Source organism: Anabrus simplex, chromosome 5, assembly GCF_040414725.1.
Source record: "Anabrus simplex isolate iqAnaSimp1 chromosome 5, ASM4041472v1, whole genome shotgun sequence".
In the NCBI taxonomy this organism is placed as follows: Eukaryota; Metazoa; Arthropoda; class Insecta; order Orthoptera; family Tettigoniidae; genus Anabrus; species Anabrus simplex.
The window spans coordinates 307,291,236-307,306,059 of NC_090269.1; the positions used below are offsets into that span (position 1 = coordinate 307,291,236).

Sequence of the window (14,824 nt, forward strand, 5' to 3'; positions counted from 1 at the left end):
ACCACGAATACATATTCTTTGCTACTGGTAACTTCTCAACCAGCCTATCTCCATGATCGCATCAAACTCCTCTCTATAGACCATGAAAAACATACCCTATCCTGCAGCATCACGAGTTCATATTTTTCCGTACATAGAATGAACATCTACACTAAATGATTCACCATTACAGCAGCCCAACAATCAAATCACCTATGGATGTCCAAAGCACATCTAATAACTCAGCTTTTGAACACATCAAAATACAAAACAAAACTTTAATGATCTACTTATGACCTCAAAACACCACCACCTGCTTCCTCTTCATAGAACATTCTTTCTTTTCTTATTGTTCTTTCTCTTTTGGCATCATCTCGAAATTTTGAATCTTTTTGATATGTTCTTTTAAGTAGACATAGCAGATATTTTAGAGTCAGTAGGTCAAATGGACTGTATTTGACAGGATAGATCATGAGAAACAGCTGAGGAAAAGGAGTGCTACTAAACTAGACAAAAGAGTGATTACATGGATGGCTACTTTTCTAGAAAAGTAAACAGAATTAAAAGTAAGTGAAGCATTATCTGATCCTGTAATTATTAAGAATGTTCTGCAAGGCATTATTATTGCACCTTTATGTTTCCTTATGTATATAAACGATACAAGTCAAGAACTGGAATCATATGTTGCTTTTTACATGTTTATTACTCTCTACAGTATATCATAAGTTGCAGGATTGTGAGCAACTCCAAAAAGACCTTGAAGTTGCAAGTATCATCAGGAGGAAAAAGTCCTGTTTTAATTCCTGTGTTGATGGAATGAATGTACCTCATGGGGACTAATGCAAATACCTAGGTGTTAATATAAAGAAAGATCTTCATTGGGATAATCACAATGAGGTTGTAAATTAGGGTTACAGAACTGCATTGAAGTGTACTTTACATTCTGGAAGAGTCAAGATTGAATTAGTTTGGTCACCCATTGACGAGGGTATCAACCCAAATACCCAAAGTCTATTTCACAGAGAAGTACTGCAAACGGATGGATGAACGAAGCAGTTGCAATATGATATGTCTAGGAGAAGCCTGGAATGGGAGAAGATACTGAAAGGCAAGAGGTGGCAAGACAGAAGATTATTGAAGAGGCTTCTCCATTCTTACACCTGGCCTGTTGGAAAAGAGACTGATGATTATGATGAAGGTTCAGGTCACTAAAGGAAAGAAATAGTAATAATTTTCACTTTGAAAATAACTTTTAACCATCACATCTAGCAGATTAAATGACCATTAGCAAGACATAACATGTATCCATATATATACAAGTTGTCTGTACACTGCTCAGAATTTAAAAAGGATGGTATTTCGGGATCAGTCGTGTCCACAGTAACAAGGAAATGCACTTTTTAATTTTTTGAAATTTCTGTCCATCTGTATGTATGTACATGCATCATGAGAAAACAACTGAAGAGAATTTTAATGAAATTTGGTATGCAAAGTCAGGGAATAAATCACTACAATCTATGTCAAATAATTTTATTCATGCTAAGTGAAATTGTAGTTTAGGGGAACGCCTAAAATTTAATTCTCAAATATTTATGTTATTGGTGATCGTTTCGATAAATATTATATGAATTTTAAATTTCTTATGCATTGTTGCCATATCGGCTATGATCAGAGATATTCATGAATTTGGATTTTTGTTACTAAGTCCATATCAGCGCCGAGTCATGAGAAAATGGGTAAACAGAATTGAATGAAAATCAGTATGTAAAGTCTGAGAACAAGGAACTACAGTCTATGCTATACATTTTATAAGACTCCCTAATATCACAGAGTCTAAAGAAAACTAAATGTGAAGGCCTACAATATAGAAAGCTCATAAAATAGATCAACAATAACATTACATGGACTATTGTTCGATGTGATTTACTTTGCGTCTTCTGTTGCCACGCATCTCCAATAGATGGGATTATTGCTGCGTACAGAGTATTTTTTAAAATTTTCTTTATGTCTTACCAACACAGATAGGTCTTATGGCAATGATGGGATTGGAAAGGGCTAGGGGTGTAAAGAAAGCAGCCTTTGCCATAAGGTACAGCCCCAGCATTTGCCTGGTGTAAAAATGGGAAACCATGGAATACCATTCTCAGGGCTGCCAACAGTGGGGTTTGAATCCACTATCTCCCAGATGCAAGCTCACAGCTACACGCCCCTAACCACACAGGCAACTCGCCCGGTCGTACTGAGTGCAACAGCCTGCTTGAATATTGTCAGGAAGTAGCTGGGGAGTTATACAGGGTGAACAAAAAATTCCGGACTTAGAGGTCGGCATGCGATTCCTCATCCCATTGCAAGACTAAAGTTTCTATAGGCAAATCGGATCTGGTGCTGTTGGAAAACAAGTTGAAAACTAGAAGCTGGGAACACTGTCACATCCTGCAGCACTTCAGAATGTAATAGAGAAACGTGCATCATCCCGCTCTACTGTACCCGTCGTCACAGCTCACTGAGTAGACGGCTGGGTTATCAAACCCACATGCACCATGGTGCTATGGCTCGAATCTATGTCAGGTTTTTTTTATTTTGTGTGTGTCAGGTCCCTAGTTCCCATCATGTAACTGCGTTTGTAAGCATGACATCCTGCTGTCACATTACAATAGTGTAACACATGACAGTGTGATCCATTCAACTGATTGCATGAATCAACCAACCATGCAATGCACAACAATAACTGGTCCTGTGAAGTGCATGAAGGGCGGCTTCCTGATGGAGTACACAAATGGTGAATACATCGATATGCTTTTAGTGTTGGGTGCATCCGATAACCAAGCTTCTGCTGCTGCTCGTGAGTATGCAGCACGGTACCCTCAAAGGCGCCATCCCGATAATGTTTTTTGTCGCCTTGAGCAATACCTGTGGGAAAACTGTGATTTTCGTCCACAAGTAGTGGACAGAGGTCGTCCAAGGACTAGACATACTCCACAAACAGAGGAAGCCCTTCACCAATCACCTCAGCGAAGTACCCGTGATATTGCAAAGCAGTTCCAGGTGTCTCAAACACTGGTTGTTGACGTGTTGCATGACGAAAAAACTGCATCCACATCATTACACGTTAACTCAACACCAGCGGCCAGAAGACCGTATTCAACGAGTACAGTTCTGTGAATGGCTTTTGCAACAAGTTTAAGATAAACATTTTATAAATAATGTTATATGGAGTGATGAATGTAGCTTCACTCAGGAAGGTATTTTCAACCATCACAACAGACATTATTGGTCTGACCAAAACCCACATGTCACTCGTGAACGTCGCTTTCAGGCATGCTTTGGCATAAACCTGTGGGCTGGAATCATGGGAGGAGTGCTTTTAGTCCCTTACCTATTGCTGGACAAGTTGAATGCGCCCTGCTACTGTACATTTCTGGGCAATACTTTGCCTGACACTTTAGAAAATGTTCCACTTGGTGTTCGGCGACAGCTATGGTTTTAGCATGATGGTGCACCATCACACTTTGGAATGACTGTGCGTAACTGGTTAAATGAAGAGTTTCCAGGGAAATGGGTCGGTCATGGAGGTTCAATTTTCTGGTCTCCACGTTCCCCAGACCTTAATCCACTAGATTTCTATTTGTGGGGACACTTAAAAGGAACATGTTTATAGTACTCCACCCATGGATGTACAAGACCTAATAGCTCGCGTGCATGCTGCATTGGCAATGGTGGATGCAGGTGTGTTGCGTAGGGTCCAGCGAAGTATGCTCCAGCGAGTGGAGGAGTGTTTGCAAATGCAAGGTGGTTGCTTTGAATATCTGCTGTTAAGCGAACGTTACTCGTAAGTGTACGTACCGGCTCTGTGAAGATAAGACTGAATGTCACACGTACATTACGGAATTATTGTGCGTAGCATAATGGGCAATCCAGTGTAGCCTACCTACTGTACTGTGTTTCCTTGTACCACACTGGATAGAGACAATATTACTGTATCAAACAAACAAACAAACAAACAAACAAACAAACAAAATTATGTTCTACGTATTGGCTTTATTTCTGCCATGGACGAAACGTTTACGTCTGTAAGAAGTTCATGTTATGTTTGAATGTTTAAATAAAGGTAACAGTAACAGTAAGACAGAACATAGTGTATTGCATAGTGGAGGTGTATATTGGATACAATTTGATACATTAACTGAAAAAAAAAGAAAAATGGTGCAAACGCAGCTCGAACATCAGCGCGTCTGTATAACTGGCATTTATGGCATTACCTCGTCTTGCTGAGCTATTGAGACAGCTCCGGCAGAACGCTGAGTTCATGCAACCTGTGCTTGGCCATGCTGCATGCCGTTACAGCATTGCCAGAGCCTCGTTTCTTAACTCTCATTTCTATTAAAACTATTTGTGGGACTAGGTTTTGCAAGATAAACTTTTGTCATGAATTTTGATGAGGAACTGCATTACAGGTCATTATCTTCATAGTTACTCTGTACTGAATGATGTTATACACAGTAATTATAATAGGAAGTATTTCTTGTCTACCTATTCAATACAAATCACCTTCTTGGTGTTTACACTTTCATACAATTAATTTCTCTATTGTATTGTATTGAATAGGTGGACAAGAAATACTTATTATAATTGCTGTGAGGAACTGCATGCTGACCTCCACATGCAGCATTTTTTCTTCTTTAGCATGCCATTCCTATGGTTCATAAATTTTCTGATACTACTGGTACATACCACAGTGGTTCATCATAGCATTCAAGCTATTCAACCCCTACTCTGAGGCACCAATTGGAATGAGCAGTGTGTATATTTAACGGAATAACAGAAGATGAGTGTCCATGGCAGTCTGCAACTTGGTCATTCCAGCTCTGGAACTTTGGACTGTTAGATTGGCACCATAGTACTCTTCGTTAAGTGAGAAAATGTGCGGTTTTCATTTGATTGAGTATTTTATATGATAATATTGCTTTTAATCGCTACTCACGTTTTTGTAATTACCTATGTTGACTTCAGTTAGGGAAACCACAAAATCGGTATTTGAGAATCCTGTAGCAAAGCACAGGTACATCAGCTAGTATATGTATATCCCACTTTTATGGAAATATTCAGATAATGAGAAATTTTTAACAGTTAAAACTGGCACCAGATATAGTGTCATCACAAGAAAAATAGAATGAACCTCTCATGACCATGATTTTTGTACTTTTCCATTTAAGTGATTGTACCATATTTCCCATGTTGACACTCAAACCTCCATCTATCGGCATGGGTATGCGCGTTCCTGAGTTCTGTCTCCTTCCACAGATACATTTAGAAGGCTGAAATTGGCACCTGATATAGGTTAGAAATATAATGCATTAACAACAAACATATTTGAATTGTTTAATGAAAAAATTCATTCAGGGAGGTAAATGGATCATCTTCACAATTCTGACATAGGCAATAATACCTCCATCTATAACTACGAGACATATGGCACTAAGTACGGAGAGTGCATCAAACAAATTTTGATCTGAATGCTTCTTTGTATGCATTTCCATGGTGGAGGATTCAGGGAGGTGGAATTTTGCATGTTTAGCTGTTTCTCAATAACATAACTCATTCAGTAAGGTGAGATTGTCATTTAATTGCAACATTATCATCATCATCATCTACTGGCATAGGACATTAAAATAATTCTTACCAACTGCTTTGAAGGTTTTGCATATAGAGCTTCAATGTAGGTGGTTGCATAAAAGACAACATATCTATTAATCATCATCATCTTCCTTCCAAGTATTGGGCCATGTGACCCGTTACGGTCTTTCATTTTACTTTTTGCAAGACTTGAAAGCAATCAACTCCTTCCGACAGGTTGCTAGCCTGAAGGAAGATATCTATTAATCAACCTATTTATTCCTATAACAGTGTCAGATTTAATGTGTGAATTACAATCCGGTGATTATCAGGAGGACATGTTCATTTAAAATTTCCTGTTACTTTCCATGTAGCAATTTTGACCATTTTAGACAGACTTTCAACTAGTATTTATGACGCATATAAACTTATTTCTATTTCTAAGTCTGAATGACATAATGGCTGCATACAACTGAAATATGAGTTTAGAGATTTATAAGACTGAAGATCTAATGCATTCATCCTCCTCCTCCTCTTCCTCCTCCTCCTCCATGTACTGGGACTGATCAGTTTCCAGTTGCCAGCAAGCAGGTATAAGTACCAACATAGTTGAGGGGGTGTGGGATTTGGTAAATGCAGCACAGGTGAAGTTTAAGGAAGTGGAGATTGTTATCAGTGGAATACTGTGTAGGAGGGGTACTAACTGGAAGGTGATAGCAGATTTAAATCAGACTATGGAGTGGGTATGTGAGAGGAGCAAGATTTCTAGATCTTAATGGGTAGGTAGGAGATAGGGATCTGCACTCAGATGGCCTTCACTTAAACTGCAGTGGTACATGTAAGTTAGAAAATTTGTTTAGAAGGGACAGAGGGAGATATATTCAGGGAAACTGGGTAGTCTAGGGAGTGGTTATAAGGGTTGAAAGTCAAATAGGGGTGTCTTAAAAATGTTAGTGCTGAACTGTAGAAGTACTGTAAAGAAGGAAATAGAATTAATTTAATAGATATATACTTACCAGATATTGTAATAGTTCAATCATGGCTGTAAAATCATAATGGATGCAGAAATATTCTGAAGGAACTGGAGTGTGTATTGTAGAGATAGGATAGAAATGGTAGAAGGGGGAGTATTCATTCTGATGAGAGAAGAATTTGTAAGCTATGAAAAAGTTAAAGATGACAAACATGAAATTCTAGATGTAAGGCTCATCTCTGAAGATAAGGCAGCTTGATGTCTTTGGAGTTTACAGGCAAAGAAAGGGTAGGACTGATACTGATTCAGAATTATTTGATAAGATATGGGAAACGATACGGTAAGGAACGCGATTGTAGCGGGTGATCTCAATTTACCAAATGTCAATTGGGAAGGTAACGTGAACGACAGGAAGCATGACCAATAAATGGCAAATAAGTTAATATGGAAAGGGCAGCTGATTCAGAAAGTGATGGATGTGGTGCTGGTAAAACCAGATGAGCTCTATAATGAAACAGAAGTAATAGATGGTATTAGTGATCACAAAGCTATTTTTGTCATAGTTAAAAGTAAATGTGATAGAAAGGAAGGTGTTAAATTTAGGACTATTAGGCAGTACCATAAGGCTGATAAAATAGGCATGAGGGAGTTTAAAAAAAGTAATTATGATCAGTGGGAAACTGTAAATAAAAATGTAAACAGACTCTGGGATGAGTTTAAAGCAAACGTTGAGGAATGTGAAAATAGGTTTGTACCTTTAAAGGTGGTAAGGAATGGTAAAAATCCACTATATTCTAACAGAAGTAAAGAGACTAAGAAGGAGGTGCAGGTTGGAAAGAAATAGAGTTAGAATTGGCTGTGGAATTAAGGAGAAAAATGAAGGAACTTACTATGAAATTTAATTTAGCAAAGAAGTCTGCTAAGGATAACATGGCAAGCATAATTGGCAGTCACAAATTTTAATGAAAAATAGAGTATGTATAGGTATTTTAAGGCAGAAACAGGTTGCAAGGACATTCCATGAATCATTAATGCACAAGACGAGTGTATATGTGAGGATCTTCAAAAGCCGGAAGTATTCAATCACCAGTATGTAAAGATTGTTGGTTACAAGGATAATACACATATAGAGGAAGTGACTCATACTAAAGAAGTATTAAAATTCACCCATGATAACAATGACATTTACAATAAGATACAAAACCTGAAAACTAGAAAAGCAGCTGGAATTGATAAGGTTTCGGGGGGATACACTAAAGACATTGGGTTGAGATATAGTACCATATTTGAAATAGTTATCTGATTGTTTGCATGAAGGAGCTATACCAAATGAATGGAGAGTTACTACAGTAGCCCCTGTGTATAAAGGAAAGCTGAAAATTATAGGCCAGTCAGTCTGACATGCATTACATGTAAGCTTTGGGAAAGCATTCTTTCTGATTATATTTGTCATGTTTGCAAAATTAATAACTTGTTCAATAAAGGCAGTTCAGGTTTAGGGAAGGTTATTTCACTGAAGCTCTACTTGTAGGATTCCAGCAAGTTATAGCACATATCCTGGATTCAGGAGGTCAAATGGACTGTGTCACAATTGACCTATCTAAGGCATTTGATAGGGTAGATCATGCGAGACTACTGGCAAAAATGAGTGCAACTGGACTAAACAAAACAGTGACTGAATGGGTGGCTATATTTCTAGAAAATAGAACTCAGAAAATTAGAGTAGGCAGAGCTATCTGACCCTGTAATAATTAAGAGGGAAATTTCTCAAGGCGTTATTACTGGACCCTCATGTTTCCTTATACAGTATAATTAATATGAATAAAGAAGTGGAATCCGAGATGAGGCTTTTTGCAGATGATGTTATTCTGTACAAAGTAATAGGCAAGTTCAAAGATTGTGAGCAACTGAAAAATGACCTCTATAATGTGTGATGGACAGTAGGCAATGGTATGATAAGCTGGGTAAAAGAATGTAAACTCGTGTCCTCATCCTGAGGTGGTGCAGCTTTTTTCAGGCACACCCCTAATGGAGCTGCATGTACCATTTTAACCACATACCAGCCCTCCTGCCATTCTTAAAGTTCTAGCAGTACCGGGAATCTAATCTGGGCCCCTGAGGATGGCAGCTAATAGTGCTAACCGCTACGCTACGAAGGCGGACTAAGTCAGGTTGTGAGTTTTACAAATAGGAAAAGTCCTCTCAGTTTTAATTACTGCATTGATGGAGTAAAATTTCCTTTTGGGGATCATTGTAAGTACCTAGGTGATAATATAAGGAAAGATTATCATTGGGGTAATCACATAAATGGGATTGTAAATAAAGGGTACAGATTTCTGCACATGGTTATGAGGGTAGTTAGGGGTTAAAATAAGGATGTAAAGGAGAGGACATACAAGTCTTTGATAAGACCCTAAGTAGAGTATGGTTCCAGTGTATGGGACCCTCACTAGAATTACTTGATTCAAGAACTGGGTAAAAACCAAAGAAAAGCAGCTCGATTTGTTCTGGTGACTTACGACGGAAGAGTAGCATTACAAAAATGTTGCTAACTTTGGGCTGGGAAGACTCTGTAGAAAGGAGACAAGATGCTTGACTAAGTGGTATGTTCTTGAGCTGTCAGTGGAGAGATGGTGTGGAATGACGTCAGTAGACCAATAAATTTGAATGGTGTCTTTAAAAGTAGGAAAGATCACAATATGAAGATAAAGCTGCAATTGAAGACTACAAATTGAGGCAAATATTCATTTATAGGAAGATAAGTTAGGGATTCAAATAACTTACCAAGGGAGATGTTCAATAAATTTTCAATTTCTTTGTAATCATGTAAGAAAAGGTTAGGAAAAGAACAGATAGGGATTTTGCCACCTGGGCGACTGCCATAAATGCAGATCAGTATTGATTGATTGATTGGAATTTCCTCGAAGTTCAGTGGGCTTTTGCAGTCTTCATTGCTGCATAGCTTTCTGCTCCTATGTCCTGTATCATTTATGTGATGAAGCCATATTTCTATCTTCTATGTGGTGCCATTCCCTCAATGAAACCTTCTGCTAACATCTTTATAAATTCTAAATGGCACATGCATTAACCCACCAGGACAACCACCACCACCACCACCACCACTTGGATTAGAGGTGCACTTAAGGTCTGCTCTTGTTTACCATCTCTAGAACCTTTGAACTAGAGGTTTTATCATTCAATGAAATGTTCAATCATCGTACAGAAGTGTCAGATATTGAATGCTTCCAGGCAGTTGTTTCTGCCTTTCATAATGTGCAGGTTTCTGTGGCAAACAATACCTCATGGTAATACAAATTAAATGATTTGTAATAAAGTGTTGATTGGTAGTTATCCAGTATGTATATCAACACCACCTACTGTAGGTTAAATGCTGTATTATAAACTTCTTTATATTGGGACTCACTAACTTGCTCACCGTATGGCTTTTAGTGCCGGGATTGTCCGAGGGCGTGTTCAGCTCGTCTGATGTAGGTCTTTCCATTTGATGCCCAACAGTGGCCTGTACCTCTGGATGTGGGATAATAATGAGATAGGAAGAGTGTGAAACCCTGTGTCGGCAAGTAGCCTACTCCTGTCGAATAACACCAATAGATCTGCTCAAAGCTGTATGTCCCCATCCAATGGATGAATCGCCATCAACAGCATCATATGCCCTCACTCCGTATGAACACTGGAGAGGTTTGGAATTGAATCCAGGTTTTTGGCATACAATCTAGAGGTTTGAAATTGCATACCATCACCTCTCCTACCCTGCCGGCCGACATTCATATGGTCCACTTTTTTTTGACCAGCAGGACTCGAACCGGCTAACCTCGGTGTCAGACTGTATAGACTTTATGCCTTAACGATCATGACCACCAAGCAGGCTCTGGATGTTTATTATCATACAAACTATGAGAGATGCTGGAGAAGAGCACATTTCAGATAGGAACACTGGTCCACAAACCCTTTAGTTTTATATGCCAACACGAGTTTTCACAGGTTGCAGGTTTGTCAATGCATGTGGGCTCAACACGATAGTATCCCAGTCCCCTTTTCACTTGCTACTGGAGAACACTTGTAATTTGACATTTCCTGAAAAACTGGATACAAAGACGAGATCCTATTGTGCGGCCAGCTCATCTGCCTGATCTGATCCCACTTTATTTCTTCTTATGGAGATACAGAATCCTGCAAGTCACTTGTAGGTATTAAAAAAAAAAGAACCTCTAGCAAGAACCCTTACTTCTAGTGACATTGCTAGAACAACACCAGAGATGTTCAACTGGATACACCAGAAGCGTGAGAATGATATTTTGAAAGGCTGTAGTACATGTTTTTGTAGTATGTACATGCAGTACAGATAAATGAAAGTGTTACATCTTCACACAAATATTATCAATTTTGTTTTTAAATCCCAGATTTGTAAGTACCCCACAACAAATTTGGTTCATAACCAGTGATAGACTTTTTCAGGCCAGCGTTCCATGTCTCAAACTGATATGGAATCTTATCCAGCATCCCTCGAAGCCTGCATCACTGAAACATCTTGTATATTGAAATATTCTACAGTGGTACCAGTACATAACATTTTAAGATCACCTACTTGATCAATGGTCAGCTATTTAAAGAAATATTTTGACTGGAGTTTTTTCTTAAAATGATTGAAATCATGATTTCCTCTTCAGCTTAGGCCTACCTTATAACAGAGTGAAACTTTGATCCAATGCCACATTCCGTAAGCTGACGGAGAATTTCATCACAGACTTCACCTACTTCCGTGGAGAATATGACCTGGGGATAAAGAAAAAGAAATGAATTTAAAACACTCTAGAGTGTTTTCAGCATATATCACAAAAGTAAATGTATGTTAAAACATCTCCCAGATGATATAAAACTGGCAGAATTACATAAGCAAGTTTCATTGTTAGATTGCATACTAATGAAATCTTTCTTCCTTTCACATTTTGAAAATTTAACACAGGAAATTCAAGGACTATATTTTTCTATGTGCAGACTCACTGAGAGGTATGCCTGAATTTTTTGTTGCCGCAACGAAGATGCTCAATAGTGACATGCTTAGTCATGTAACCACTTTAGAAGCATTACATTTGTGGTGCATGTACCTGCATCAAGTTTATGAGTCTCATTCATATGCATAGCTTTTTGTTTTTTCAAATCTAAGTCCATTTGGCTCGCGTATTGAATATAATTTTCATTCCTTTTGATATCATGAACAGTTGCACATCATTCAGCATTGCATTGCATTCAGCATCAATGGCTTTCTGTCAAGAACCTCAGTCCAACTTTTCTAAACTTTTTTGGTTTCTGCTTCAGATCTTACTTTTTAAAGCCAGATATTACACTGTAACTGAAGCCACAATCTGAAATAAAATCATTGACACATTTTTGATGCACAGTTGATAGCAATTCTCAACAGTATAGAAGCTTATCTCAGCTTATTCAACATCACGTTTGGTGTAAATGTTCAAATCCCGTTACAAACATTCCTCTGTATTTATTATTATTATTATTATTATTATTATTATTATTATTATTATTATTAGTATCAATTTAGGAAGGCTCGGCTTGTGCCGGTAACAATGGGCTGACTCAGCCTAAGCAAGGAGTCACCCTCTTGATTATGAAACTACAGGTACATATATGTACAAATATTTACAACAGAAATAATTACAACATATACATTTATACAATAAATACAAACAACTTCAGACTTCTTATGTCCCCGTTTTGGGAATCTGTTCTTCAGTGTTACTGGAACTGCGGCCTGGAACTTCATGCTGTTTAGCGTGAGTCAGAGGAAATGTCGTTCCTAGGAACTTTCTCACAATGTGGCAAGTGCTCAGGAGGGTGGCTTTCTGTAATTCTACGTATGTGTGATGATGCAGGTTTAATGCGGCCAGAGAGCTGTGCAAGCATTTTGGAATAACACTGGTACATGATATTACTATTGGAACTGTGGTGACTGATTCTAGTTTCCACAGGCGTATTTCTATTGTCAGTTCTGTGTATTTTGATATCTTTGTGGCTATTGTTTGCAGATTGGAGGTATTTGGACAAGCAATTTCTATAAGGGATGCGGATCTTTTTGATTTATTGATTAGAATAATATCTGGCCTATTGTTGCTGAGCGTGACATCGGTTATGACTTCTCGGTCCCATAGTAGTTTATATGAAGAGTTTTCGAGAATGGGTGGAGGTGTATATTTCCAATATGCAGTTGATGACTGAAGAAATCCACATTTTACAGAATTATTATTATTATTATTATTATTATTATGTTATAACTATTATTATTTGATTCAATTCTATCACCTGATTTCACTATTGATTGATTATCGCTAGTTTCATTTTATTTCATCGTGTGTGTGTGTGTGTGTGTGTGTGTGTGTGTGTGTGTGTGTGTGTGTGTGTGTGTGTGTGTGTTAGCATTAAGATAATGTAAATGGCAAGATTTTCTGCTTTATATAGGATATAAATATATTTTGTGAAACAATATTTAAGACATTGCATTACATGGTGCAATATGTCAGATTCTGTGTCGAGTCATCGCTCTGTCATTGCTTCAATTTAGAACCAGAGGTGATTCAGGGAGCTTACTTAGCCTGCGACTATTTTAAACATCATGTGCTGTATGTTGATGCTTTGTTTGAATGATGTCGTGGACTGTTTTGACCATGATGTGGGTGTAATACCATGTGACAATGAGTGTCTATATAAGGAGATGTCTCCTCTAGTGGAAGTCAGTTGGATACAGAGCCTTGCCATAAGGAGTTTTACTGAGATGGTAGTGAGCAGTCATATGGATAGTTATGCCTTAGTCGGCTAGTCGGTTAGGTGGAGAAGAAGCAATTATCTGGATACGGAGTCTTCACTGAGCCGATGGATTAAATGTTCGGAGTGTTTTGTGCGTATGTTCGGTCGAGTTCTTGTGTCAGTTCAACGACAGCCGAATATTGAGTCTTCGTAATGCAGACTAACAGTTCAGGGAATTAAGTGCAAAGTTGACTGGAAAGGAGACTAGCTGCTCGACTAAGCAGTATTTTCCAAGCTGTCAGAGTAGAGATGGTGTGGAACAACATTAGTAGAAGAATAAGTTTGAGTGGTGTCTTTAAAAGTGGGATCACAATATGAAGATAAATTTGGAATTCAATTAAAACTCAAGGACGAATGAGGGAAAATATTCATTTATAGGAAGAGGAGTTAGGGATTGGAATAACTTACCAAGGGAGATGTTCAATAAATTTCCAATTTCTTTGAAATCATTTCAGTAAAGGCTAGGAAAACAACAGATAGGGAATCTGCCACCTGGTAAACGACCCTAAATGCAGATCAATAGTGACTAAGTGGAATTGCTAACACTCATACCATGTCTGGTAGTCTAAAGAAAATCTAGTCAACTTTCTTACCTGAAAACCTTTGCCGTTAAAATTGCATTACCTGGATAATAATAAAAATGAGATTTGTGTCTTACCACAAAACATGACACATTGAGCAAATACCTAGTTCAAGTTTCTAATTTTACAGCTGACAGTTGATGCATTGGACTACAAATAATTTCTGCTGCCAGAAGTACCAAGAATTATTGAGCATTTAACTCACCTGATAGTGATTGTTGTCCTCTTGTAGGCACCACACTGCTGTGCGAATGTCCATGGTCTGAAGAACTTTCTTTAAAACCTGCAACAATAAATAAAAATCTTTAGGCCTTTTCAATCATTAAATTACCAGTATTACACCCCAGTGCTTTGGAAAAGCCAAATGCAGGCATGTCACAAGTAGAGGTACCCTAGTGCACTGTAACTGCATTGTGCTTTAACTCTTTGGGGTCAAATGTCGGACATAGTCCGACATTGTTAATTTCCCGTTCTGGTCCTTTGTCGGACCTAGTCGTACACAACTTTAAGGTTATATATTGTGTGTATATATATATATATATATATATATACACACACACACATGGTGGAATGGAAATGGCCTCGACCTTTACTCAGTATTTAGCCACCGTACTGCCATTTACTGTTAAGTTGTTTTAACTGAGATGCTTATTCTGTGGAGATAGTCCATCGCTGTTGTGTTTATCAAGATGGAGTCCACCAGTCGCAGCATGGGACCTGATGATACTTATGGACGGTTGTTTGACAGTGGCCATATTGACGCTGGTTTGTTGACCGATTCTGAAAGGGAAATTAGTATTCCAGAATCTGAGAACAATTTTTCATGTTAGGAGTAGGAAAT

General features: G+C 38.1%; 1 protein-coding gene across 2 annotated transcripts in view; it reads right to left on the reverse strand.

Moving 5' to 3' along the window:
• Nucleotides 1-14,824, reverse strand: part of LOC136874024 (uncharacterized) — a 204,397-nt gene that overhangs the window by 158,770 nt on the left and 30,803 nt on the right. For both annotated transcript variants that reach the window (XM_067147507.2, XM_067147506.2), the window contains exons 2-3: nucleotides 14,189-14,266; nucleotides 11,265-11,359 (exon numbers count right to left, since the gene is read on the reverse strand). In XM_067147507.2, coding sequence (XP_067003608.2) covers nucleotides 11,265-11,359; nucleotides 14,189-14,266 — 173 coding nt within the window. The remainder of the gene's footprint in view (nucleotides 1-11,264; nucleotides 11,360-14,188; nucleotides 14,267-14,824) is intronic.